Genomic DNA, 26,989 nt, shown 5'->3' on the forward strand with positions numbered 1-26,989 from the left:
AATCGAGGCCAGCAGAGATGAAACCCTGTAGAGATTAGGTGCCTGGCCTTGGTACAGGAATTTATCTGGCTTCTCTTCCTCATCACAGGGAAAGGGAAATAAGGGTGTTGCAAAGATCTGGGTGCTGCTATTGAAGGCAAAATGGCTCACTGAGTGTGAATGGTCCAGTTATCCAGCCATACTGGTCCCTTTCATGAGACTTAAGAAGTCCACTCTGTGTAACCTCTGTGCCCAAAGGGGACTTCTGCATGTTTCCCTGGGATTCATTATCACCGTGATTCCATGTATCTTATTCCCCTTTCTGTTTCCATGGTGAGCTTTTCAAGGAACCCCAAGTAACCCCATGCTGGCCGTGAAACCGTTTCCACTAGAGAAACTGGCAAGGTTGAAGGGAAGCGTCCATAAGCTGAAGCTGAACATGCCTCCCGCTTTCAGCGCCAGACTTAGTCCTGGGTGAATTCTCTAATTTTAAGTTGTTGCACCAGAGCACTGAAAGATGATGACACGCTTGTCCTTTGGAACTGATTGAGCAATGGAAGTGTGCCTTAGAGACACGACAAATGCTGCAATCGATGATTCTTTGAAATGAGAGTCTCTCCTGAGAGAGGGGTGAGTGATGGATTGCTGCCGTTTCTATTGAGGGAGACTCAAACTGTGGCCGTGTGGCTCCAGGCAGCTGTGTACTTGGGAGCACTAGATAACTGAGCCAAGCCAAGGCTTTTACCTTTGCACAAGTTCTAAGGGACCCATGTGGTGTCAGGAAATGGAACTCCTGAACTTGTCCTGGCCATATGCTTTCTGTGTGAATTTAAGTGTGTCATCCGTCCCCTCTGCCCTCCGCACACATGTTAACAGAAGATACAGGGCTGTTGTGAGGACTGAATGACACAGTTGTGCGAAAGCACACCAGACCCCCTCTGTGAAGTTCATTGTCCTGGGCTTGTGGTGTTAGTCACTTGTGGATAGAACAGAAGATACACAGTATCCTAAATTTGAAGCCTTTTAAGGAACATGGAGGGAAAAAAAAAAAAGCAGGATTCCTTATGCATCAAAATGAGTGGCAGTTTTAAGTGAGAAGAGGCCTCTGTATAACCTCTCTTGAATGTTTTGATAAGAAAATGATGAGACTTAGAAAAAGCATCCTCATGTCTGATTTTTTTTTTTTTTTAAAAAACGGGCCAGTTACCTCCCGATTTCATTAACATTTGTCTATAAAGAGATTGAATTTCCACAAGTTCAATCATTCTTTGTGTCTAAATGAGAGCAATGATTGCATGTTTTCTTCTCAGAGACATTGAAACATTGTCTTAGATTATAATGTTCTCTATATGATGAAGATTTAGGTCATTGACAGCTCCAGATTTCATGATCTCACAAGTAATAAAAGTTCAGGGAGTTTTTCTAGAATTTTACTGTTGTCCATAATAATGTTTTCCTTAGTATGAGTGAGTGAAAGTCAGTCAGTCATGTCCGACTCATTGCGACACCATGGATTGTAGCCCACCAGGCTTCTCTGTCCATGGGATTTTCCAGGCAAGAATACTGGAGTGGGTTGCCATTCCCTTCTCCAGGGGATCTTCCTGAGCCAGGGATCGAACCCAGGTCTCCTGCACTGCAGGCAGATTCTTTACCGTCTGAGCCACCAGTGAAGCCCTTCCCTTAACAGTATGGCTCTACTTTATCATTTATTTCTGATTTAACTGTTCAAATTTGTTTTCTGATCACTAGGATGTAGTAGATTTGGCAGATTTCTAGACTCTGGGCATCTCCTTATTATGTTTCTGAAAACTGTCATTTCTCTTGTACATTCCCCCCAAATTATGAATTATAGGAAACACCCCAAATATATGTCATTTATATTAAGTGCTTACAAGAAAACATAGCACCTTAAAAATTTTTTATTTTCCCCAACAAAGCCTAAGGAACACGACTTGTCTTCAAAGCTCATGCTCCTGCTTAGTCGCTCAGTCGTGTCCAGCTCTGCGACTTCATGCACGGTAGCCCACCAGGTTCCTCTGTCCATAGGATTTTCCAGGCAAAAATACTGGAGTGGGTTGCCATTTCCTCCTCCAGGAGATCTTTCCGACCCAGGGATCGAACCTGCGTTGCCTGTGCGTTGCAGATAGATTGTTTACCATTGAGCCACCGGGGGAAGCCTGCCAGCAACTATCCATATAAATTGCAAATAAATCCGTATAAATGGCAGTGTAAAACATGGGTCGTTAAATGAAAAACAGTTTTTATACTTCTGATAGAGATTGTCATGGCTTATTACCCTTATCAGCATTCTCACTTATAACTGAATAAGATAAGCCGGAGGAGATTCTGAAATCATCATAACTCTTTGTAAGGTACGTATTCTTTGTGTCAGAGGAAATCTGATCGAAGCAAATTTCTTAGTTATATTAGATCAATGGAACAGACACAAAGTTTCTGTTACTTTAGCTTCCTTTGAACACCCTTATATTAGGCTTTAGAAAGCTGTCCAGAAAATGCCTTGTGTCCACCTACTAGTGTTGAGTTATTTGTGAAAATATGTGATAGAAAATGAATCAGACTCATTTAAATAGGACTAAGTTTCTATAAACCTCTACCAGATAACTTTTTTTTTTTTTGTAGACAGTTTTGTACCTGTAACTAATTTAGAGACATGGGCATTGCACATGTATTTGATAGCAACTGCTATTCAGCTCTTATAACATGGGAATCAAGACCTGCCTGAGCACACAGGTTTTTAGGCCCATGCAATTTTTAGTTGAGAAAGGGATTGCCAACATAAGATTGAGGTTCCCACAAGTGGCAAATGGTTTACATTATAAAGTAGATTCAAAACAGCAACTGTCAATTACCTACAGGAGAATTATCCCTCATTACCTCATGCCAGGATTTCTGTACAGCCTTATAGCTGACCTTTTAAATGAGAAACTGTCAGCCAGCCAATCCAATCTGCCAGGTAAGTGGTCCTAAAAGCCTGTCTTTATTACTCATCTTCTAATACATATTGAGCATCTGCAGTATAGTAAATACGAGACACAAGCAGGAAAACTGGCTTTCAGAGCTCTTTGTAATCTGTTTCTACCTTATGTATCTTGAAAGTGAAAGTGAAGTCGCTCAGTCGTGTCCGACTCTTTGTGACCCCATGGACGGTAGCCTACCAGGCTCCTCTGTCCATGGGATTTTCCAGGCAATAGTACTGGAGTGGATTGCCATTTCCTTCCCCAGGGGATCTTCCCGACCCAGAGATCAAACCCGGCTCTCCCGCATTGTAGACAGGTGTTTCGCCGTCTGAGCCACCAGGGAAGTCCTTTATGTATCTTATTTCCCCCAATCTGAGAGACTGGCCTGCCTTGCTCTAACTGGACCAATGTCATCATCCAGAGAGCAAGCCACACTCACTTTTGCCTCCAAGACTACCGTGTCCTGGAATAGCTCTCCTGATTCTCCCACCTTTGCCAGTCCTCTCTGTCCTTCAAGGTCAGGTTCAGGTGGCGTCTCCTCCATGAAACACTCTCTGGATAGGTTGCCAGTAGTCGCTCTCCCTTTCCCATAAGAGGACTGTGTGTCTTCTCTCCCCTCCACTGCCCCCGAGGACCATCTCGGTCTCCTGAGAGGTTGACCTGAGTCTAGCCCCCAGCCGCCTAGTCTCAACCCAGAGGGATCACTTAAAGTGCAAGTCAGGTGTGTCCTTGTGCTCAGCACTGTGCAGTGACTCTCCCTTCTCTCAAACGTAAGCCCCGTACCCCTGTCTCACCATGTCAACAGCCCTCTTGCCCCCTGTCTGCCCTTCACCCCCTTTCTGCAGCCACATTCGCCTCTTTGCTATTCCTCCCACAGTCCACACTGCTCCTGCCTTAGTGCTTTTGCTCCAGCTCTTGCATCTTCCTGGAATTCTCTTCCTTTGACACCTTGGCTGACTCTCAGCACCTCCTAATCTCTGCTCAGCTTTTACCTTCAAGTGAGGATTGCTTTGACCCTCTGTTGAATTGTCTGTCCTCCCCATGGGCCTTCCCCTCCCCTTGCTCTACATTTTCTTGTGTCTAAAGCATTCCTCATCCTCTAGCCTCCCGTATAATTAACGTACTCTCCGTATTTATTATTGTCTGCTTTATCCCACTAGCACATTAACCCCATGAAGTCAGGGATCTTTGTCTAGTTTGTTCATCCACTGACATCCCAACTACCTGGAATATGCTCGGTGAATAGCAGGGCTCAATGACACTTGTTCAGTGAAAGAATAAAAACCCTCTAGCATTTTTGGTCTATATCACAGTGTTTAACCCTTAATTTGAGACTGCCTGATAAGCCAGGTTATATAGTCACTGAGGACAAGATCCAAGTTTATTTTTCCTTTTATTCCACCAGTATCTAACACGTAATAGGTGCCTAATAAGTTCTTGTTGACTTATTAAGAATACGCTGCTCTTCCACAGTCCTTTTCTGAGGTCAGACACTGAAATCTATTTCGTGTGTAAAAATGAAAGTTTAGTGTGCACTGAATAACATTCTAAAATTGATGCTATTATAAGCAAACCATGTGATATATGTGCTAAAAACCAAGTACAAAGATACTATGGATTAACTATTACTAAGAGTTATGTGCACCATGGCCCTCCATTGGTTTGAATATCATTAGTTGGATGTCACTTGAATATTAATTTGAATGTGACAGGTTTTTAAATTATCCAAGTGCCTACCTTCTTTGGCAAGTCTGTCTATCTCCTGATACTTCCAGTGTTCACCTGAACTTCAGGAGCCCTGTTTGCGAGCAGAAAAGTACCTAACTTAATTTAGTAACTAATATCCCACATCTGAAGCCCTTAGAGCACTGCCTGCTGTGTCATCAGCGTCCAGCAGATGTTAATTCTGTCTTGTCACCTTTAAAATAGAAGTTACCACTCTGGGATAATACAGGTTTACATTATGCATACTACCAAAAGTTTTCTATTTTCAGTTACTTAAATCAGACTGACTTCTTAAGTCTCCTCCAATCTTTTCCTTAACATTTTTTTCAGAATATCTAGGTATTATCTGATGGTGCTGCTGCTGCTAAGTGGCTTCAGTCGTGTCCGACTCTGTGTGACCCCATAGACGGCAGCCCACCAGGCTCCCTTGTCCCTGGGATTCTCCAGGCAAGAACACTGGAGTGGGTTGCCATTTCCTTCTCCAATGCATGAAAGTAAAAAGTGAAAGTGAAGTTGCTCTAGATACCCATTATTAATCATAGTTCTAGAAGAAAAACCAAGGTTCAATTTCTAGTTTTGGCAGAGAGCCAATGGCAGAACCTGGTAACAGAAGTTCTGACATCCTTCACATGTTCCAGTCATGTGAACACAATGGCCCCCTTCCTTCTTTTAGAGAAACTTAGATATTCATTCTTCTTACTCTTTTGCTTTGCACTATCAATTAAATATTTTTAATATAAGATAATTGGATATTACCTTCAGTTCAGTCAGTTCAGTTCAGTCGCTCAGTCGTGTCCGACCCTTTGCGACCCCATGAATCGCAGCACGCCAGGCCTCCCTGTCCATCACCAACTCCTGGAGTTCACTCACACTCACGTCCATCAAGTCAGTGATGCCATCCAGCCATCTCATCCTCTGTCGTCCCCTTCTCCTCCTGCCCCCAATTCCTCCCAGCATCAGAGTCTTTTCCAATGAGTCAACTCTTCGCATGAGGTGGCCAAAGTACTGGAGTTTCAGCTTTAGCATCATTCCTTCCAAAGAAATCCCAGGGCTGATCTCCTTCAGAATGGACTGGTTGGATCTCCTTGTAGTCCAAGGGACTCTCACTGTTGTCTTACCCTTTACCTAAAACTCTGCCTTTTAGTTTTAAAAAACTTATTATGCAGACTGGGCAACTTTGCTTAGTTGATTAAACTATGTTGCTAATAAGATCCAAATGTGTGTGTAAGTTTGACCTAATTATGGCCAAGTTTCCATAGAAATCTCTATCATTTACAAGGAATCTCTTCACTATTGATACAGCCACACCTCTAGCCAATTACAAAGTACAAACAATTGACCCAGGAGAAACCAGTCCAATGTGCAAATGTTGGTTCTGTATGAAATCTAATCCTCTTTGATGTTATATTAGTTTTGTTATTATTGCTTAAATAAATTCAGGTATTACAAGGGCCATGCTAGATGTTGGAGATGAGTATCTTTTCCTTGGATTATCTTTATCAGGAACAATCCAATCCTAGTCATTCCACTGGCCTTTACAATTCAAATATCTCAACAGTGAAGAGAGCCCTGATTATTTCAGAACGTGTGAGTCTCTTTCTCCTCTGTTTCTAAAGCACCTACTGTCTCTCTACTGTCTTCTTTTATCAAACGTCTTTCACCTTGGTAATGTCTCAAGGTCAAAAACTACATTATATTTATTGCATTTCTTGTGAGACCTGAAGAATACCTTGCACATAGTTTTAGGCCATTGGGTATCTTGATTTCAAAGAGCTGACTCATTTGAAAACACCCTGATGCTGGGATAGATTGAGGGCAGGAGGAGAAGGGGACGACAGAGGATGAGATGGTTGGATGGCATCACCAACTCAATGGACATGGATTTGGGTGGACTCCAGGAGTTGGTGATGGACAGGGAGGCCTGGCGTGCTGTGGTTCATGGGGTTGCAAAGAGTTGGACTCGACTGAGTGACTGAACTGAACTGGCTTTGTATTACTGATTGAGCATGAACTGAGATTAAGATACTGAGAAAGAAAAATTGCCAAAGAAAAGTAAATCAAGGAAAAGTTTTGGGAAGAGAAACACCATCGTGAAATATATGATGACTTGTATAAGAAGCAAGGTTATAAAATAGGTTATTGATATAAAGAAGATGTTAAATTATTAGCATAAAATTGGTAGCTTGAATTTAACCTATTGATATATTTCACTTAAAAAGAATATCTCAAAAGACAACTCAACTGATTGAAGCACATTAACCTTCTAAACAGAGGACTCTGTAGGCATTAGGTTTTAGAGAAAGATTTCCTGAATTATTAAAGGGTCTCTATGTAACAGAATAGGCCAAACATATCTAAAGCAAATACATATCTTCTAATACTCACTCCTAGAATGAAATGTGCACCCTTTGAATTTTTACCTGCCTTGTTTACACTGCTTTAAGAACCTATAGATTAAGACCTACAGTTCACATGAAATGGATTTTTTGTGTATGATGTAAGATAGGGGTTGAACCTTTTTCTTCTCTATGTGGGTGTCCAGTGTGTGACCTACTCTATTTATTGAAAAGACTATCTTTCCCCACTATGCTACACTGGCATTTTTCATAAACTAGGTGACCGTGTACATGTAGCATAGATTCTGGGCTTGCTCTTCGATCACACTGGTCTCTTTTTCTGTCTTTGCACCAACCAGTATCTGGTCTTAAGGACTGTAGCACTGCCATTGGTTCTGGTATCTGGTAGTGTAAGTCTGCCAGCATTTTCTTCTCTTCAAGATTGCCTCATCTAGTCTTAGCCCCTTAAATTTTCATGTAATATTTCAGGCTCAGCATGTCATTTTCCACACCAAAAAAAAAAAAAAAAAGCTAAGATTTTGATTGGAATTGTTCCAAATCTATAGATAAATGTGGGGAGAATTGACAGTTTTATAATACTGAGCCTTCCAGTGCGTGAACATGACATACCCCTTCATTCAAACATTTAGATCTTTTTCCAATAGTATTTTTGAGTTTTCAATGTAGAGATCTTACTCTTATTCTGATACATTTTTTTTTCATAGATACTTGATGGTTTTGATGCGATTGTAAAAAATCATTTTAAAATGTCATTTTCTGTTTGTTGTTGGCTTTATAGAAATACAGCTGACTTTTGAATATCAACCTTATAGTCAGCAACTTTACTAAATGTTCCTGTTAACTGTAATGGTTTTGTTGTGTGTGTGTGTTTTTAAATACAATCATGTCATCTGTGAGTAATGTTAGTTGTATTTGTATTTTCTAATTCTGTGTCTTTGTTGTTGTTGTTGTTGGATTGGATAGGATCTCCAGTGTTTAATAGAAATAATGATAAACTAGTATCCTTATCTCATTCCTGATCTTAGAAGGAAAGCTTAAGTATTTCACTATCAAGTATGATGGCTACTTTAGGGGTTTTGTCTTTTTTAAAATAGCTATTCTTTATCAGATTAATGAAGTTTCCTGCCCTTCCTAGTGAAGAAGTTTTTTAAACTCATGAATGAGTGTTGAACTGCATCAAATGCTTTCATGTAGAACATTTTTTCATCAAGCTATAATGGCTCAGGAGGAAGAGTTAAAATGAAAATGCTTACATCGAATATTTTAATATGATGTGGCAATAAGTTTTAAGATTATATATATATAAAATCTCTCTCTATGTATGTATATATAGTATAGCTAATGAAAACCTGTGTTTCACTCCATAACCACTGGTGATCTGGCTACATCTGTTTTGACACTTTTGTCCTCAGAGTTTGTTTAGCTTAAGACCATTGTCTTCTCATTAAGAGTGTTTGGCACAGCAAATTGAAAACAAAAGCGTAAACAGAAGCGTAGTGCATCACTCACTCTGCCAGACTAAACAACTCTGAGTAAGGCCAGCTTTCCCCTCTAGGATAATCTCAGGCCTTTAGAGATGCTTTGGTAGTAAAGTGTTCTTTAAAAACACCTACCCACTCTCTCTCTCCCTGGTTGCAGGAGGTCCTTTGCGATGGTTGACAGGTGGACAGAGTCAGAAGAAGCAAGCCTTTGGGGGTCTTTGGTGGCTGCCTCCTTTCTAAGTAGTTACACCCTTCTAGAGCATTCCTTTCATTTTTTTTTTCCTTTCCACTCAGCCTCCTCTCTCCCATTTGCATTCTCCCGTCACTTCAAAACCCAAATCAAGCTGCACAGAAGGAGCTGACCAGCGGGGAGCATTCCGGTTTGCTGTTTCAGGCCTAAGCACCATTCTTCGCTGGCTGCTGGTGTGTGCTAGGCAAGACCAGATTTTCAACTCGGCCAAAGTAACTACAGTTCAACAGATTCAATCCTGACTAAATTTTAGTGAGTCTCCCTTTAGAAACATGTTTTTTCTAATACTTGACCAACAGAAGACATGTTTTCTCTTCTGCTTTTATCAGAAGAACCAACCTTGAACCAATTTGACCATGATGAGAAAGAGGGCTTGAATCTCCAGCTAAGGTGGCAGAAGAAATGATCAGTCTGGATGAGGGCATGATTCTGTCATCTTTCCTGTCACCTCATATCTCAGGACTGGATTAAACAAGCTATCTAAATAAGATGTGGCCCATGCAAGAGAAAATGAAGTTTGTAAAAGTATAAATGAACATTTTCTAAAGCCCTTTGTTGGTCTGAATTTGGAAATTTGCTGTGAGACCTCTTGGCTTATTATAAAGACATGTGCACATAAAGATACATATTAGAATGCTTTCAACCTTTCGAAAGCCAAGGCTATCAATGGGAGTATCACTGAGACATCAATCGCAGAAGCATCGAATTTGGTTTGTAGTATTGTCTAAGTTGACAACACAGTGAAAATATCTTTTCTTAAAGAAACAAATGACACTCTGAGGAATCCATTTTTTAATCCTTTTAAACATTAGTAAGTTGTATTAAAAATAGTCAGTTATGTTACTATATGTACATTTATAAGTTATACATATATTAACAAATTATAAATTACATATGTAATGGGTCAGTGCCTGTCATGGAATGAGTGCCTGAAAATTATTAGCTACTTTTAAACTGTGGGTCTTCCCTGGTGGCTTAGTGGTAAAGAACCTGCCTGTCAGTGCAGGAGACATGGGTTCAACCCCTGGATCAGGAAGATCCCTGGAGGAGGAAATGCCAACCCACTGCAGTACTTTTGCCCGGGGAATCCCATGGGCAGAAGAACCTGGTGGGCCACAGTCCACGGGGTCACAGAAGACTCAGACCTGACTTAGTGGCTGAACAGCAGCAAACAACAGCAGTAAGCTATACTTCTGCTAGTGAGTCCCAGGCTCTTTTTCTTCCTTGATACCAGTGAAGGAAAAGAAATGAATTGATAGAATCTATCTTTGAAATGCTTGAGTCACAGTCATCTGTGGACTGTCATCTATTGGTCAAGTATTAAAAATAGTTTCGGATTTTCCTTTATTTTACTTGAAACTACATCAGAATTTTCTCTACTTTTCCAGGTTATTATATGATAATTCCTTTTAAGAGGACTGAGGAAACAGGCAGGGAATGTATTTCCTCCTTCTTAGGTGAGATCATGGGAAAACGTTGCAACTTAAAGATGCTTAATTTTTATCTTTATCAAAGTAAAATTTGCACACAGTTTTGGAAGTCAGATCGTACAAAGCTTTTCATGAAGAATCGCAATCTTTAGTCCATACCCAGTCCCTACTCCTCAGAGGCAACGATTTTTAACTTTTGAAAGCATTTCTCCTGGCTTTTACTACTGTGTCTTAAGATAACATGCTTATACTGCTATTTTAAAATTGTGTCCATCATTACCCACTGACTTCCTACTATGATTGATAAGAATTTATTTAGCCCTTTGCCACCACGGTCCCTTTCCCAAAACACACACTTCGCCTTCCTCCCAACTTCACAGTGTGGCGATTCATAATTTTAGGCGAAATCAGATATTTTTGCTCAACTTTGAAAGTGTTGCATACGGTTGAGCCAGACAGTATGCTGCAGTTCTGCCTCTGACCCTGAATAGCTGTTTGTTTTTCTGGAGTTTATTATTATTATCATCTTTGCTCACATGCTGTTCTTTTTCTACATACCTGTCACTAATTCCTCAAACTTTCCCCCGAAGTGGGCATTTGCGTGTATCAGGCATTGGGTTGCTCCGGGGATCCCTCTGCTCTCCCCTGTCGCCCTGTTCCTTTCTCTGTGTCTGGGAACAGGTTCTGTTCAGGATCTGGCATCCTGGGCCTTCCTACCACCTCTCCACTGGGTTTCCATCCCTTGCTTCCTGGATCTTCTGTTTCCTTTTTGTTCTGGTGTGGAACTCTAGGAAAGAGGTGACTCTTTTTGAGGCTTTGTATTTCTGAAAATGTCTTTATTCTCCTCTTACACTTGAGTGACGGTTTGGCTGAGTATAAAATTCTAAGTTGGAAATCATTTTTTTTTCTTTGAAATTTGAAAACACTTCTCTTTTGATTTTCTAGCTTCCAGTGCTGCTCTTGAACAGGTCAGTGACATTCGGATTCCTGGCCCTTTATATGGGACTTTTTTTTTTCCTGTCTGGAATCTTTTAGGAGAGTCTCTGTAAAAGGAGCATTCGTCTTTACTGTGATTCCTTTCTGCGTGGTTTAAGTTCTCTCTTGTGTTTTGCTGTTGTTTCAACCAACATAAATCCTTGCCCTTAGTCACTCTAACGTCAAAGAAAACCTAAGGAGTAACTTAATGCTTTTCAAGTACATGAGGTAAAGGGCAAATATACAGAAGACACTAACTATCCATTTAGAAAATGAAATTCCAAAATTATAAACTCCAACAACATAGCTTAGACCATCGTTTCACAAACCCTATTCCATCAAACAGTAAACTCTGTGAACATTGTAGGCCATGCCCCCCCCTTTTGTATATTCTCATGAATTATTAGCATATAATTCTAAGAAGTCCTGCGGCAGACCCATTTAAACTGGCTTCATGTAGCTTTTTCTAAGTTTATTTGCCCACCAGAATTTTTTTGTTTTTAATTATTCTGAAAGGAACATCGCTAACATATGTGTAACACAGTTGGGGACATGCCAGATAAGACGTAGACTTTCCTGGCTGCACAAGAGCAATTAAGCATTGGAATGAGTAACCAGGAGAGGCTGTGGACTCTCCTTTTGCAGAGGCCTTTAAAACAGGACATCTGTTTTAGGCGTAGTCCTGTTTGAACAATAGGACTTTGCTGCCGTTTCTTCCTCTTCCTGTCCCCTAGTGGTAGCATTGGGGAGCATTTAGCCCACCTTTTACATGATTCTAGTACTCTGGTGACAAAAATTACCTCTGCCACCCATAATTATATTTATAGGGAACTCCATGGCCCCATGCTGGATGTTTTACATGTATTATTTAATGATTCTTCAACAGCAGCTCCATGAGGTCTGCAGTATGATTGTTTATACAGACTAGGGATAATTAGGTATAAAGAGATCACAAAATGAGAAGCAGGAGGGCAGGATTCAAACCCGGGGCCTCTGACTCTCTACTGGCCCTCCATCTGCAGATGTTAATGTCCAGAACAGCAGCCCCTTCAGCAAACAAACATATAAAATGCATCCATTTGTGAGATGAAAACTTAGACTGGTACGATGCTCACTTTATCAGACTGTTCCCTAAACCTTTTGATGAATTTAGAGTTTATTGTTTTTCTTAGAAACAAATTCTACTCCCAGTGTTGTTTTTTTTTTTAATTCTACTTTGTCATCCAGCACATGGCTTCTTGCACGAGACTTTTTTCCTTCATGAATTTGATGTCATTCCTGTGTAGGAGTCAGGACTAAAATGTTCAGATCTGTAGATATTGGTGTAGGTTAAAAAGTCCCCTTTTCAACGTGTTTACACACAGTAACAACTCCCTAATGCAGTGCAGAGGATGCTAGAGAAGAAAACAGAAAACCTGGATTCTCATGGGCTCAGCCTCTAGCTCTAGACTCACAAGGAAATTACTTGGCCTGCTTTTCTTCATCTGTCAGATGAGGAGCTTAGATGATCTCCGAAAGGCCCTTTCTGCTCTAACGTTTTCAAGATGATTTCTGTCTCTGGGTATCAGCTGTTGTAACAGGAGAGGATTTAGGAAATCCACAGGTCACTGCACAGTGATTTGAATAGATCAATAAGGAGGGTGGCTGAGTGAATCACGTTTAAGAGTATCATGACCCTGAACTGAAACAAATGAGATTGGAAAAAAAAAAAAACACCAGTGACCAAATGTCTCTCTGAGGTCACTTCCAACAGGGCTCCTAAATTTTAGAGCATCTAGGAAAGGCTCTTTCCTGCACCCACTCTCGTTGCTCAGCTTAACCAGTTGCTCCAGTGAAACCTCTACTGGAGAATTTCTCAGCCTTTACAGGGCATCCCTTTGGACCTGGCACATCGCAGGTGTTCAGTGAGGGTTCATTGAAATTAATTGCTATTGATATAGAACTAGAGGATCCAAGAAGAGATTTGTTTTCCTAACCAGCACTAAGTTAGGAAGTAACATGTGCAGGCTAGGCTCTGGAGTTTTAGACCGTCTGGGTTGATAACCCAGCTCTGCTCCTTAATAACTGGTACAGGCTGTGGAGTTTTAGACCATCTGTGTTCATTCATAATCCAGCTCTGCTTGTCAGTAACTGGGTAGTCTTGGGCAAGTTATTTCCATATCTGTGCCTCGGTTTCCTCTTCTTTAAAGAGATTTACAAGTATACCTACTTCACAGGACGTTGTGAGCATTAAATGAGATGATATTTGGCACAACACCCAGCAAAAATTTAGGGTTCTATTAATACTCAGTTCAGTCACTTAGTTGTGTCCTACTCATTGCGACCCCATGGACTGCAGCATGCCAGGCTTCAGCTAATGTAATTATTAAGGCGAGAGAGATATTTGGATAGCATCGCCGATTCAATGGACATGAACCTGGGCAAACTCCAGGAGATAGTGAGGGACAGGGGGTTTGGCGTGCACGGTCCATGGCGTCACAAAGAGTCAGATATGACTTAGCAATTGAACAACAATTAGTATTATTAAGGAGATGCAGCATTTCCCTGGATATTCTAGACGTTTTTCTTTACTTTTCATAGGAGACAGCATAAAACCTGGCAGGCAGACTGTATAGTTCTAGTGCTCAACTTATCGTTTAAAATCTTTTCTGACCCACTTCTGTACTCCCGAACAGTGATGCCTCTCGGGTGAGAGAAGTTGTTTTACCTTGCATCATATGTCTCTCTGCGTGAAATACACTGTACTTTGACACATTGTGAAAAAATCTGCTCGTGAACTGTCGCAGAGTTGAAAGCCGGGGTTGATGGTCTGAGATAAACGGCCAGGGCTGATGGTCTGTCCTACCCCACAACATCTGCCCCAGGACTGCCGTCTGCTTGAAACACACCTACGGTTGTGAAATTAAGGGATGTGCCCTCCTGTCACCCGGCTGGAAAGTGAAGACACTGTTCCTTACCCCCGAGAAGGGCTGCTGCATATGCAAGTGGTTTGCTCGTGTGTTCTTCCGTGGATAATTGCACTAGGTAACGAAAAACACCTACTCGCCTTGCAGCTTGGCAGAAACAGTAGCTTATGTTTTCTAGACACAAAATTAGAAGCAGGCTCCCTGGACCCATCTCTTAAGTCAAAATAAAATAAAACATCTAGGGAACCACTGTGCCTCCCAGTTTTATACTATGTTTAGATCAAGGCGTCCCAGGTTGAGAGGACAGGGAGAGGGAAGGAAGGGAAGTGTCAGACACTTTGTTTTCACAGAGATGAAGAAGCACTTTTCTTTCTTACTTCTGTATAGAAAAAAAGTTTATAGGACCCTAATCTTTCTGCCGCAATTATCAGAAGAGAAAAACAGTATGCATTGTTGAGAGGAGGGGGTACAGCTTAAACTGTATTTTATTTATGATACTGAAGGCTACATTTTTTTCTGGGGAGCTTCAGTCTTAGCAAAACTAAACTGCTGAGAAAGTATCTTTATTTTTTCCATTTTCCACAGAGAAATGAATACTTGTTCTGGCCTTCCCTATAAAATATGATCATTGAGTTGGCAAGCATTTAGTAAACAAGGTCTAAAGGGAAAACGGAATAATAAGACACTGTCCTTTGCTCCAAAAACTGGAAATCTAACAGTGGAGATATTTGTTTAAACAATTATACCAGAATGAAAGAGGTGTACTCAGTGCTGTGGGAACACAGAGAAGGGAGGATGTTTTTTTAAGTTGGAGAATTCATGGAAGGTTTCATGGAGCAAGTAGCGTGTGGATCAGTGTGGAATTTTCCCCACTCCTGTGGGAAAGACAGACGGGCATCGTGACGTGTGATCGTGAGGAATGGGAGGAGGCCGAGGAGTGCCAGAGGTAGCGTGAACAGAGATGAGCGGGGCAGAGTGTCTGCCTTGGGCACACGGTGTGAGGCGCCCAAGCATGTGGCTGCCGAGGACGGGGGTGAGGTCCGGGAGCCCAAGCGGAAAACGGCACTGAAGAAGCCGGGCTGTCGGGGCGCTTGCAAGACAGATGAAGACTTCTAAATTTATTGCACGTCGATCAGTGCTCCCCCTGCTTTTGCAGCAGATTGCCCTCAGGAGAAGAGGACAACGAAGTTAGCAGTCTTGGGGGAGGAAGGGATGTATCGGTGGAGCACAAGGGGCGTTTAGGGCAAGGAAATGTAGGCTTCTGTGATGGTGGATCCGGGGCGCCATACGTTTGTCAGAGCCATAGAATGGTCAACACAGAGGAGGGAACCCGACTGTAAACTGTGGACTTTAGTTAGTGATGTATCACTGTTGGTTCATCAGTTTTGTAACAAGCAGTACCACACTAACGCAAGGGTTAATAACAGGGGAAATGTCGATTATTAATAGGGGAAACTGTGTGTTTCAGGGTTTGGCCGGGAGGGAGAAAGGGGAAGGAGTATAGGAGAACTTTCTGCTCAGTATTTAAGTAAACCTAAAGCTGCCTTTTAAAATAAAGTCTATTCTCTTGGGGACTTCCCTGGCAGTCCGGGGGTGAAGACTTCACCTTCCAATGCAGGGGGCGTGAGTTCAATCCCCTGGTCCGAGAGCTAAGATCCCACATGCCTTGTGGCCAGAAAACCAAGATGTGAAACAGAAGCAGTATTGTAACACATTCAATAGAGACTTAGAAAATGGTCCATATTAAAAAAAAAAAAAAAGCTTAAAAAAATACAGTCTGTTTTTAAAAAACTAGTGTCCTTCTAGCTGTAGCTGAAATGTACTACAAGTATAAAGTTGTTTAGGAGTTTCAGAGTCATATCTTTAAAATCAGATGAATTTTTCATTCTATTTATTTACACATAAATAGCTATTTTATCATTAAAATTTTCCACAAAGCTTTTCAATAAAACCAGTGACCCTTAGGGATATGATTCCTGTGTTGAGAAGCCTGACATTGGTTGGCAGGCAGTCACTGAAGTCATATGTTAAAAGTGAAACAAAATTAAACCAGTAAAATGATGAGCAAACAGCTTTTCTTGCAACCCAGACATGTTTTGCATCCCTGTTTTTATTTCCCAGTATTGATACAGCAGCATATACACTATCTTTAGCTTGGTCAACCTTTACTTTGGTGTTCAGAAGAACTTTGCAGTCAGCATACTGAGAAACCAGTTGATAGACCCATAATTGTGGATATTGCAGGAGAGACGAGAGAGGTGTCTTTTCATAGGAAAGTGATTTATTCTAAGAAAAATAGCTGGAGAAAAATAAAAGAAGCAGACTGAGGAGATAGGCAAAGTAAATGGTGTGTCCTGGGTTAGGTAGACTTAGGTGACGTTCAGAACAAAAGATACAGTTCGATGGATGCCCGGTCACTAAGCACACACCGTTTTCTGGACGTCATTGAGACCCAGCATGAGCTCCGAACTGTCAGCAGCGTAGGGCTTGTCCCGCAGCACAGATAATGTCATATTGTCTGCGTCCTTATTCACGCAGATATTCAGACGTGCGAACCCACACAGTGCCTGGTGAGCCCTCTTGGAGCCACTGAAGCACATTCACAGCGCTCGTCTCCTTATTTGTGTTTTCGAGGCACTTTGTTTTTCTTACGAAGACCACAGCTAGAATCTTTAACCTCTTGCAAGAGTCAGTCTGTGAAAGCTACATTCTTTAGCTCTCTGCTCGCTGGGAAAAAGCAAGAAGCCCATTCCCAGATACCCTTAGGAAAGTCATCCCACTGTAAGGAGAACAGGGCTGTCTGTAGGACGTTGGTGTGGGTCCGCTGTACAGGCTGACACCGCTAGAGGGTCCTCAACCATGACGTCCAGGTAATGGGTGACTTCCCTCAGTTAGTTCAGCAACCTGGACGGCACTAGGAAGGTGGGTGTGTTCGCTTCTCTCCTCGTGATCACCTAGGTGACATCTTGACCGGAGACTCTTTCTGTTCCCTTTCTGTGTGTCGTCACGAGACTGCCCAGTCCTCAGGACTAACGTCATAGCTGGCCTTTTCTTTGTTTCAGAAATTACCATGGTTGACACAGAGATGCCGTTTTGGCCCACCAACTTTGGGATCAGCTCCGTGGACCTTTCTATGATGGATGACCACTCCCATGCCTTTGACATCAAGCCCTTCACCACCGTTGACTTCTCCAGCATTTCCGCTCCGCACTACGAGGACATTCCGTTCCCAAGAGCTGACCCGATGGTTGCAGATTATAAGTATGACCTGAAGCTCCAAGAGTACCAAAGTATGAGGTTTATTTCACTTTTCAGACTGTTGAGACTAGAATTGGACCAATCTCTCGTCCACAGTAGGGTAAATGCTCCCAGGACTAATGGCTGTGGTGAAGACATTTACCATTCATTCATTCATCCTCTTGTCCATGAAATACTAAGCGTTTATAATTGACCGAGGGCTTCCCCGGTGGCTCAGATGGTAAAGAATCTGCCTGCGATGTAGAAAACCTGGATTCGATCCTTGATTCCCCTGGAGAAGGGAATGGCTACCTACTTACTCCCTTGTTCTTATCTGGAAAATTCCATGGACAGAGGAGCCTGGCAGGCTAACGTTCTTGGGAAAAAGTGTCGGACACAACTGAGTGACTGACACTTTCACTTCCCAGGTGGCTCAGTGGTAAAGAATCTGCCTGCAGTGCAGGAGACGTGGGTCGGGAAGATCCCCTGGAGGAGGAAATGGCAACCCACTCCAGAATTCTTGCCATGGAGAATCCCATGGACAGAGGAGCCTGGCGGGCTCAGTCCATGCGGTTGAAAAGAGCGCATGACTGCAACTGAGCTGACACACACATGTAACTGACCAACAAGGCAGGTAGTGTGTGAACACCCTGGATCCTCTTTCCTTTTTCCTCCCTTCCCTCCTCTCTTTCCTCTCTTCTTTCCTTTTCAGGGATTGTCTCCAGCATGATCACAGTGCTAGCTGTATCTCAGGCTAAATGTCCGTCCCCACCCCCCAGATTCTGGTTCATTGTCTCTACTTTTAAGCAGATAAGTAACAGTTTATGACCTCCTTTAACTTATCGCTAAATCACTGTTACTATAATGCACCTTTCCTAATTCTGCAGTTTGAACAGCTTACACTGAAACCTATGTTTCAGCACAAATTTGAATGTTGACATTGTAGACTATTGATAAATCTCCATGCCATTAATGCAGTTCACATCAAGAAAAACTAAAACTGCACTTTTCAAGATAAGATAAATTTCTGTGATGCTATTTCCTTGATTTTTATCTCTTTGCTGATATGCTGGTTTTCCAGAGCAACCACTGTGTAATTGGCAGCCATTACTTGACAAGAAGAAAGAACTTCCTGTATTTCTAGTTCTTTTTTTAAAAATAAATTATATACTTGGTTATAGTTACATGTGTGATTTCAGTTGAAGCCTAATATGTAAATTTAATAGGCTTGATCCTGACCAGCGGAAAGATAGTACTTGCTTTCTAAAGTGTCTCTCTCTATCAAAGATCATTTTACAAACCATCTTTTCAGACTCAACATTGATGAGAACCTGGTCTCTTACTTTTCATGTACCCTCAAGCCGGGCATACCATTTCCTTCTCAGTTCTTTTTGTGTTTCCTTTGCAAGAGCGGTTTAAGAGCACTTCTAAAATGCAATATTTAAGTTAAAATGTATAATTTAATATTGTCATGAATGCCAAATACAGCCCATAGAAAAATAACCTTCATGATTTCAAATATTATATATTTCCTGTGGGAACTTTAGTTTCATGAGGTATTGGAGGGTCATAGAACCACAAACTTAATTCCCTTCCCAGTTTGTTTTCACAGGTGGGGCTCAGAGGCATTCTGACTTGCATGTGATTACAAAGCCCGCTTTTCCCTGTGTCTTTTTCATGTCCCATAGTGCATCTAACCTAAATGATAAACTATGGATAATAAGGTGTGCTATAGCGACATGCCCTGTTGCCTGTTTAGCATTGTTATTCCTGTGACGATTGTCTGCTCATGTTTTTCTGTACACAGGTGCAATCAAAGTGGAGCCTGTATCCCCACCTTATTATTCTGAAAAGACTCAGCTGTACAGTAAGCCTCATGAAGAGCCTTCCAACTCCCTCATGGCTATTGAGTGCCGGGTCTGTGGGGATAAAGCGTCAGGGTTCCACTATGGAGTTCATGCTTGTGAAGGATGCAAGGTAAAAAAAAAAAAAATCATTTTTGAAATAATTTGCTGAAAATGTACCTAGGTTTCCATTTCCTGTTGCAAACAGATGGCAAAGAATTGAGACAGAGCTGTCAAACTTTTAAATATCTTTGATAAAACCCATTCTTTAGATGATATAACACTTGAAAACCTAAGAAAATCGTCAAAAAGCAAGGCTACTGTGTCTCACTTCCTTTTTTCCAAATTGGTCCTGTGCAGCGCTGATCTAATTCCATCTTCGCATTTTGCAGATTACAAAAAAAAAAGAAATTGCTTGTTCATAGTAACGTGGCATGAGAATGACGGGCTGACCCTGAACAGAACCCAGATTTCCTTAATCTCCTAATGTTTTTTCTTTCCACTAGACTATGTAATATTCTGTATATGCAGATAGATGGATAACCTTCCTTTGAGCCTTACCACCGTCCTAAAGGTTGAGCTTCTTTATGGCCACTTGGCAGGTGTAGAACTCTTGTGTCACTGAGATTTTCCCGTGGTTCATCCATTGTAAGTGATACCTCCATACACCTTCTGACTCCTAAACTGATGCTGTATGTTTCCTTATGCGGCATCAGTGTGAGCTACGTGTTATGGTCAGGCAAAGAGATACAGCTATTTTGGAAAAGAGATACCCTTTCTCTTCCCCTCCTTTCTTTGTGAAAAAGGCTATTGTGGAAAGTTCATTTAGTAATATTCTGCCCTATTGAGAAAATGTTAGTCTACTCATGTTTTAAAATGAAGTCTTTTAAAAGAATTAATTCTAATAGGCTCCTTGAATAAAATAGTAGTTGAGTAGTGTTATATACTCTAGGGCTCAGAATAAATTGTTGATAAGTATTTACCTTATAAAATAATGCTGCTTATATAAGATCAGATTCAATCATCAGGAGGGCTTTTTGTTTAGAATGAAGATACATGACAGCAGTTAGGTAGGGTGGAAGATCTGCGTTCCTAACTGGACCGTGAGCCAAAAAAGGAAGTTAATATTTACTGAATTTCTGCTATACACCAGATATTGTGTAAGATGCCTTTGTGTATATTATATTTTTAACCATATCCTGCCTAAGTTTTCACATCTATAACATGATGGTATTGATTTAGATGATCACTAAAGCCTCTTCAATTCAAAAGTTTGTTTTTCTAAAGGCAACCTAATAAAGTGAAAGAGACAAGTCAGTAGTTACCTGGCCACTTGTCCATGGTCTCTAACCAATCACATGAGGATTTCAGCCTCAGTCACTCATGTGTAAAACAATCTGGCTAGAGTAGCTCGCCAAAGGGTTTCTGATTCATCTCTGGGTCTGAAATTCCAAAATGACTCCTGGCAAGAGATGCTTTCATTTAAAACATGAAAACCCATTCATTCAGTGATTGAAACCAAACTAAAATATCTGTAACCTTATAGGAAATCGTTATGTTCTCAAGGAATAGTAAGAACCTGTCATTTTACTCAGATTTATGTAATTTTGAGGAAATTGTGGCTAAATTCTTAGAAGTACTTGAAGAAATCATCTAGTTTTGATCATCTTGGTAATTTATGTTGATAAATAAAGTATGGTTGGTTAAGTTTCCACAGTATAGTATTGTTTTTTATGGGCTGGTAAAGCAGTTAGAAAACAAGAAGTTTTAAGCAAATAGTTTCACTGTGATTCTATTCATCAGATATTTGTGGAGCGTTAACATTTCTGAGAACAGCTAAAAATTGAATGGCGATTTAAGGACTAACCAATCAGCCAAAAATTGAAAAGACAGATATTGTGAGCAGTTGCTTATAGTGTTAAAGCGAAGTTCTAAGGGCATAAAAACTTAGAAGATCAAAGCAAGCAAAGGAGAAAAGTAGCAAAAAGAAGAGAAAATAGGGAGGAGAAAACTCAAGTGCCCTCTAGTTACAAACGGGAATGTGCTAAGGCAGAGACGGAGAATTAACACTGAAAACCTGATGCACCCAGAGGAGTCCTTCACCTACCAGAGGCAGACAGGCCAGAGCAGTAGAAGAAAATCAACAGTACAGTAACCTCCAGTGACTTGTAAACCATCTAAAATAAAGATTACAGACTTCCTGGGAGAGGAAATCAACCCTGAATATTCATTAGAAGGACTGATGCTGAAGCTGAAGCTCCACTGCTTTGGCCGCCTGATGGGAAGAAACAGCTCATGGGGAAGGACCCTGATGCTGGGAAAGACTGAAGAGAAAGGGAGAAGGGGTAACAGAGGATGAGATGGTTGGAAGGCATCACCGACTTAGTGGGCATGAATCTGAGCAAACTCTGAGAGATACTGAAGGACAGGGAAGCCTGGCACACTGCTCTCAATGGGGCTGCAAAGAGTTGGACACGACTTAGCGACTGGACAGCAGCAACAGGAAGACTAAAATACAGAGAAGGTTATGCTAAGGTTAGAGGGCAAAGTAGGCATCTGCCCATTTTAAAGATAAGAATAAGAAAAATGTTCGAGGAATAGTATAATTTGGCTTCTCCAAGGATGTCAGCAGTTCTCAAAGTGTGGTTTGGGGATGGGGTCCTTACGACCTTTTCAAGATACCCATGAGGTTGATACTATTTTCATAATAATATTAACTTGTTGTTTGCCTTTTTCATTCTCATTCTCTCAGGAATGTAAGTGGAGGGTTCTAGAAGTTACATGACAGGGAATGGTGGCATAGTTCTAATGCCTGATGGAATGTGACCTGAATGTTCTTGTACATAATAATGTCTCGGGTTTTATTTCTAGTCTGATCAATATCAATAGGTATAACTCACATAAATTAAAACTGTTTAAAAACCTCAACGTTTTGGGGTGAGTAAAGGGGTATTGAGACCAAAAAGTTTGAGAACTGTTGTTATAAGGAATGAGGCTGAAGACATGCTTACTCATTCTCTGGTACTTTGGAGTTAAACAGAATTGCTGCCACACTCTGAATGCCATCATTAGGCCAGTTAGACCAGTGCCCATCAGTAATCAAAGATACCACCTTAATGGGACCTCCTTGGTGGTCCAGTGATTAAGAATCCACCTGCCAATGCAGGAGACATGGGTTCAGTCCCTGGTTTGAGAACTAAGATCCCACATGCCACAGGGCGAATAAGCCTATGCCCCACAACTGCTGAGCCCACGTGCCCCAGAGCCTGGGCTCCACAGCGGGAGGGGCCACTGCAATGAGGAGCCCACACCCCGCAACTAGAGAGTAACCCCTGCCTGCCGCACCCAGAGGAAGGCGGTGTGCCACGGCAAAGACCCAGCGCAGCCATAAATACATTTTACAAAGATGTAGCCTTAGCTCACCAACGACACTCAGTGAAGGTAAAATAAATACACGTGTTAGACTGCGTTAAAAAGAGGTGTTTTGGAATTTAACATTTGTCATTTCAGTAGAATGTGGGATATACCCATAAGTAAAATACAGTTGACCACAAACCTACAAACTAATTTACAGTAGAAAAAAATATATAGCTGTATTGCTCAAGATAGCTGTCAGTAGATCTTCTTAAACATATCTACATGCCAGTGGAACAGGTTTATGTTGGTGACCCTTGCCAAAGTTCAGACAGGAAAAAAAAACGTTTGGATTTGGATTACAGGAAAACAGTGATAGATTCTTCAGTTGTTAGTGTTACAGACTTAGGTAATAGATAACCTGTAACTAATGAAAGACTCATATACGTTAGAACTTGCAAGGCTGACACTGATTGCTTATAAATTGGACATTTATTTTTTCCCTAATGGGTTTCATAATATTTTTATGTCTGTAGTGAAAGATCATTTTAGAAGCATAGCCTTAGTAAAGATACAAGGAAACACTACCATACGATACTGTATAATCTATTTTTATATTTCTATGTATTTTTGTATTCCTACCTCAGGAAGAGTTTTTAATATATTCCCATGCACCAGTGCACCAGTGGCAGCTCATTGATTCAGCCTCTGAAACTATATTCAGCCATATAGTTTCATGTTAAAGCTGGCTGCAGGTCTGACACAGGACATTTAATCTCGTTGTAAAATTTAAATACCACTCTTAGGTCTCATTGTACCTGAAGTTTTGTTACTAATAAAGCAATGAAAGAGAGGTTGGAGAAAATGTTTTCAAAAAGAAATAAGCAGGCTTTATGTTCTCACAAGCAAGTGTGAAGATTTTACAATAAAAATATACACAAAGTGATTTATGTTGACTGATGCATCTCCATCACACCTGTTCATAGACTTCATGGTGATCAGAACTGTGAGCCGTTGAAATGGCCCTTCATTTGATGGACACTGACATAATAAAAATGAGTGTTTCTTTATTGGCAATGAAGAAAATTTGGGGGAAACCTGCTTCATTCATCAAGTAAAGAAATAATTTTTACAAAAAACACTAAGTGAGAGCTTTGTATCTTCCTCTCTAGGTTTCTTGAAAAAGTCAGATGACAAGAAAATGGTTGGTTATCATGAACTTAGTCTTAAAAAATTTTTTTTAAGTAAAAGCAGTTCCAAGCTTGTGCTGGGGTTTGTATATATTTAGTTCAAGATTTTATGTGTATGGTCAGTGCATATATGATACACAGAATGATGATCCTTTAACATTGGAATCATTAGAAAAAATGTGATACTCTTTGAAAGACACCATAGGGGTGAAAACAAAAACCAAATCACATTATAAACGTTGAACTTAAAAAACACGGTTATTTTATTAAAAATTCTTCATCTCCAACCATGCCAAAAAAGTTAGTACTCTGGGACCTGTCAGATAGCCGAGCAGCATTTTCACCTACTAGTATTGGGTTTTAAAAGTGAAGCTCAGAGAAGCAGCCAAAGATATCATGAAATATATATGACCCAATGGCAAAAATCAAAGCAAGATTTCTCAACAGTATTTAACAGTGGCAACAGTTCTGTACTTTAGCCTTCTTGAATCAGTCAGGGGGAAAATGCCTTTTAAATATTCAAAGCATCTTAGAAACCTCTGAGAATTAAAGAGGTTTACCTTTCCACCATACCCTACATAGGACATATCCTTTGAGATACTGCTGATCTCACAAGAGGTAGGGAAAACTCTCTAAAACATTAGTAGCAAAACAAACGAATCCTAGGTCTTGAACTGCAGCTGCAGGCACACTTGGAGGGGCAGAATTTCCTCATGATAGATGCCCAGCTTCTGAGTTAAGCTAGAATTCCCAAGAGAGTCTGAAATAGTCATAAGTTAGTGGCACTCCTGACTTCCAAAAGAAGGATCTTCAAGTTCTCTTTGGAGGAAAGAATTCCTGTAGGATTCTCATGGTTTAAGGTCAAGAAATGACTTCAAAATAAAATATCAGCAAGCACATAAATAGGCAGCTAGCTTGATGACATTCATCAGAGGTAAATAAGCAAACAGACCTCTCCACCTCTACCCAAGATTGCAGATATTTGGAACTGCCTGATCCAGAACGTGCAGCCATGTATGAGTTGTTTAAAGATAGAGGGCAGAATCATAGCAATGAATGAACAGTAATAGACTAGCAAGAATGACCAACAGCCTTGAAAATAAGTGAAACTTCTAAAAGTGAAAAATATGATCATTGAAATGAAAATTCTATGCAAGGGTTAAATAGCATACTGGACACAGCAGAGGAAAGGATTACCAAACTGAAAAAATATGTGCAAAGAAGTTATTAAGAATGAAACCAACAATGTCTTAAAGAACATATCCCACCTGGAATCTGCTAGAATTTGAAGCCTCTTTTACTTCTTGAAGGATTCATAGGATCTTTGAATATTAAAAATATGTCTTCTTTACTAATGAGGAGGAATATACAGAACTCTTCTCACTGATGAACTCTGGTGAGAAATGTTTGCTTTTCGTTACTTTCGCCATTGCAAAAGTCTTTTTTTTTTTTTTTCATCTTATTTGGCTGTTCTGATGTTTACCTTTGTGATCAACATTAATGGCAAGAAGATAAAAAAAGTAAAAGAGAAATTCAGAAATATTGAAGGCTTGAAAAGAAAGTCTTAACACCTAATTGGAGTACAAGAACCAATGAACAAGTGAAACCGTGATGCAGAAAACGTCCAAAAAGATAAAGAAATCCATGGCTAGACACACTGCGGTAAAACTGCAGAGTACAAAAACCAAAGAGAATTAAATGCAACCAAAGTCAGTTGACAACAGACATCTCAACAGAAACACTGAAAACACAGAGGCAATGGAATCCAGATTGTTAAGAGGAAAAACTGAGTACCCTGTGACTGTTTCAAGAATGAGAGCAAAATGAAAAGGTTTACAAGTTAAAAAAATAAAAAGACTGAAATGATATTCTTCAAGGGTAGTAAACCATAGAGAGGAAAATCTCTTTGTAAGTCTGTATGTAGTATGATACTACTTAATAAAGCCCTCAATCAAGCATACCTAAGCAATGTTTTATTTAGTTTACAGGCTGTATGGTAAAGGTCAGGGAAATGATAAGCTCAACGTTAGGATTATGATTATATTGTCCAGCAGCCGCAGGAGCAGCAGCTGGATAAGGGAATAAAGCATGAGTGCATGCACATGGCTGGTTATGATTTTAACTCTTGAGCTGGATAATGGGCTCAGGTGTGATAATTGTCTTATTATGTTTTAGAGTGAAAGTCACTCAGTCATGTCCGACTCTTTGTGACCCCATGGACTGTCACCCGCCAGGCTCCTCTGTCCATGGGACTCTCCAGGCCACAATACTGGAGTGGGTAGCCTTTCCCTTCTTCACGGGATCTTCCCAACCCAGGGATGGAACCCAAGTCTCCTGCATTGCAGGTGGATTCTTTACCAGCTGAGCCAGCAGGGGCACCCATTATGTTTTACAGTTACATGCATTTCCTACGTTTGTAATTATTACATTTAATAAGATAGCTTCAGAACCTGAAAGGAAAAAAGTGTGCCAATGATCTTGTAATATCTCAGTCATAGTTTAGAATCTCAAAATATCAGAGATGGCCCAGAAAGGAAGTTAAATGACACATATTTATTCAACAAAAAATTTTAATGGGGCACTATTGTTAGTGTTTGGGTTAGGGTTAGCCCTGTCCCCAGGGAGCTCAGAATTACAGTTGGGCAGCGAGGGAGGTGCAGAAAATAAACATAAATAACTAAATTATGTGGTACATTAGGAAGTCATAACTGCTAATGGAGCAGGGAGATGCTGGGTAAGAGCAGAATAAAGGAGAGCAAGAATGGCCGATGAGAGGTGGGGACAGGGACAGACCAAAGTATTGAATAAGATAGATAAGCCTCATTAAGACGTTGAGATGTTAACACAGCTTGAAGGCAGTGAGGGAAACAGGCAATTGTATATTTGGAGCATGAGCTTTCCATGTGAGAGAAGGAAATTGAGCATGCCTTCAGGGCTGGAGTTGTGGCAGTGAGGATGGGGAAAGTTGCAGTGAGGTAAGCTTGTAGGGTATGACCAGGACTTCAGTGGTGGTTGTGCTGGGTTAGAGATAATGTTAGATTTCCAAGTGAAGTTGTCAAGTAAACAGCTGAACATACTTGTCTAGAGTTCAAGGTAGAAATCTGGAGAAAGTCAAAATGCATGTCAGTGGTAGAATCAATCCTAATTCAGTGCTTTTTGTATTCAAACAGGGCCAGATAAACTTGAAAGAATTAAAAAGTGAGTTTCATGAAAATGAATGCAATAGAGATGAGTAGGAATATTCTCAACAACAACAAAATGGAGTTAGAAAACATTTCTCGTT

At 40.7% G+C, this 26,989-nt stretch overlaps 1 protein-coding gene across 3 annotated transcripts in view; it reads left to right on the top strand.

Annotated features, from left to right (window-relative positions):
- The window catches only part of PPARG (peroxisome proliferator activated receptor gamma), a 122,746-nt gene that overhangs the window by 59,708 nt on the left and 36,049 nt on the right, over positions 1–26,989 (top strand). For all 3 annotated transcript variants that reach the window (XM_040246706.1, XM_040246704.1, XM_040246705.1), the window contains 2 exons: positions 17,144–17,371; positions 19,126–19,295. In XM_040246706.1, the coding sequence (XP_040102640.1) occupies positions 17,152–17,371; positions 19,126–19,295 (390 nt within the window). In that variant the 5' untranslated portion in view covers positions 17,144–17,151. The remainder of the gene's footprint in view (positions 1–17,143; positions 17,372–19,125; positions 19,296–26,989) is intronic.

Source organism: Oryx dammah, unplaced genomic scaffold (genome assembly GCF_014754425.2).
Source record: "Oryx dammah isolate SB20612 unplaced genomic scaffold, SCBI_Odam_1.1 HiC_scaffold_9, whole genome shotgun sequence".
Classification (NCBI taxonomy): Eukaryota; Metazoa; Chordata; class Mammalia; order Artiodactyla; family Bovidae; genus Oryx; species Oryx dammah.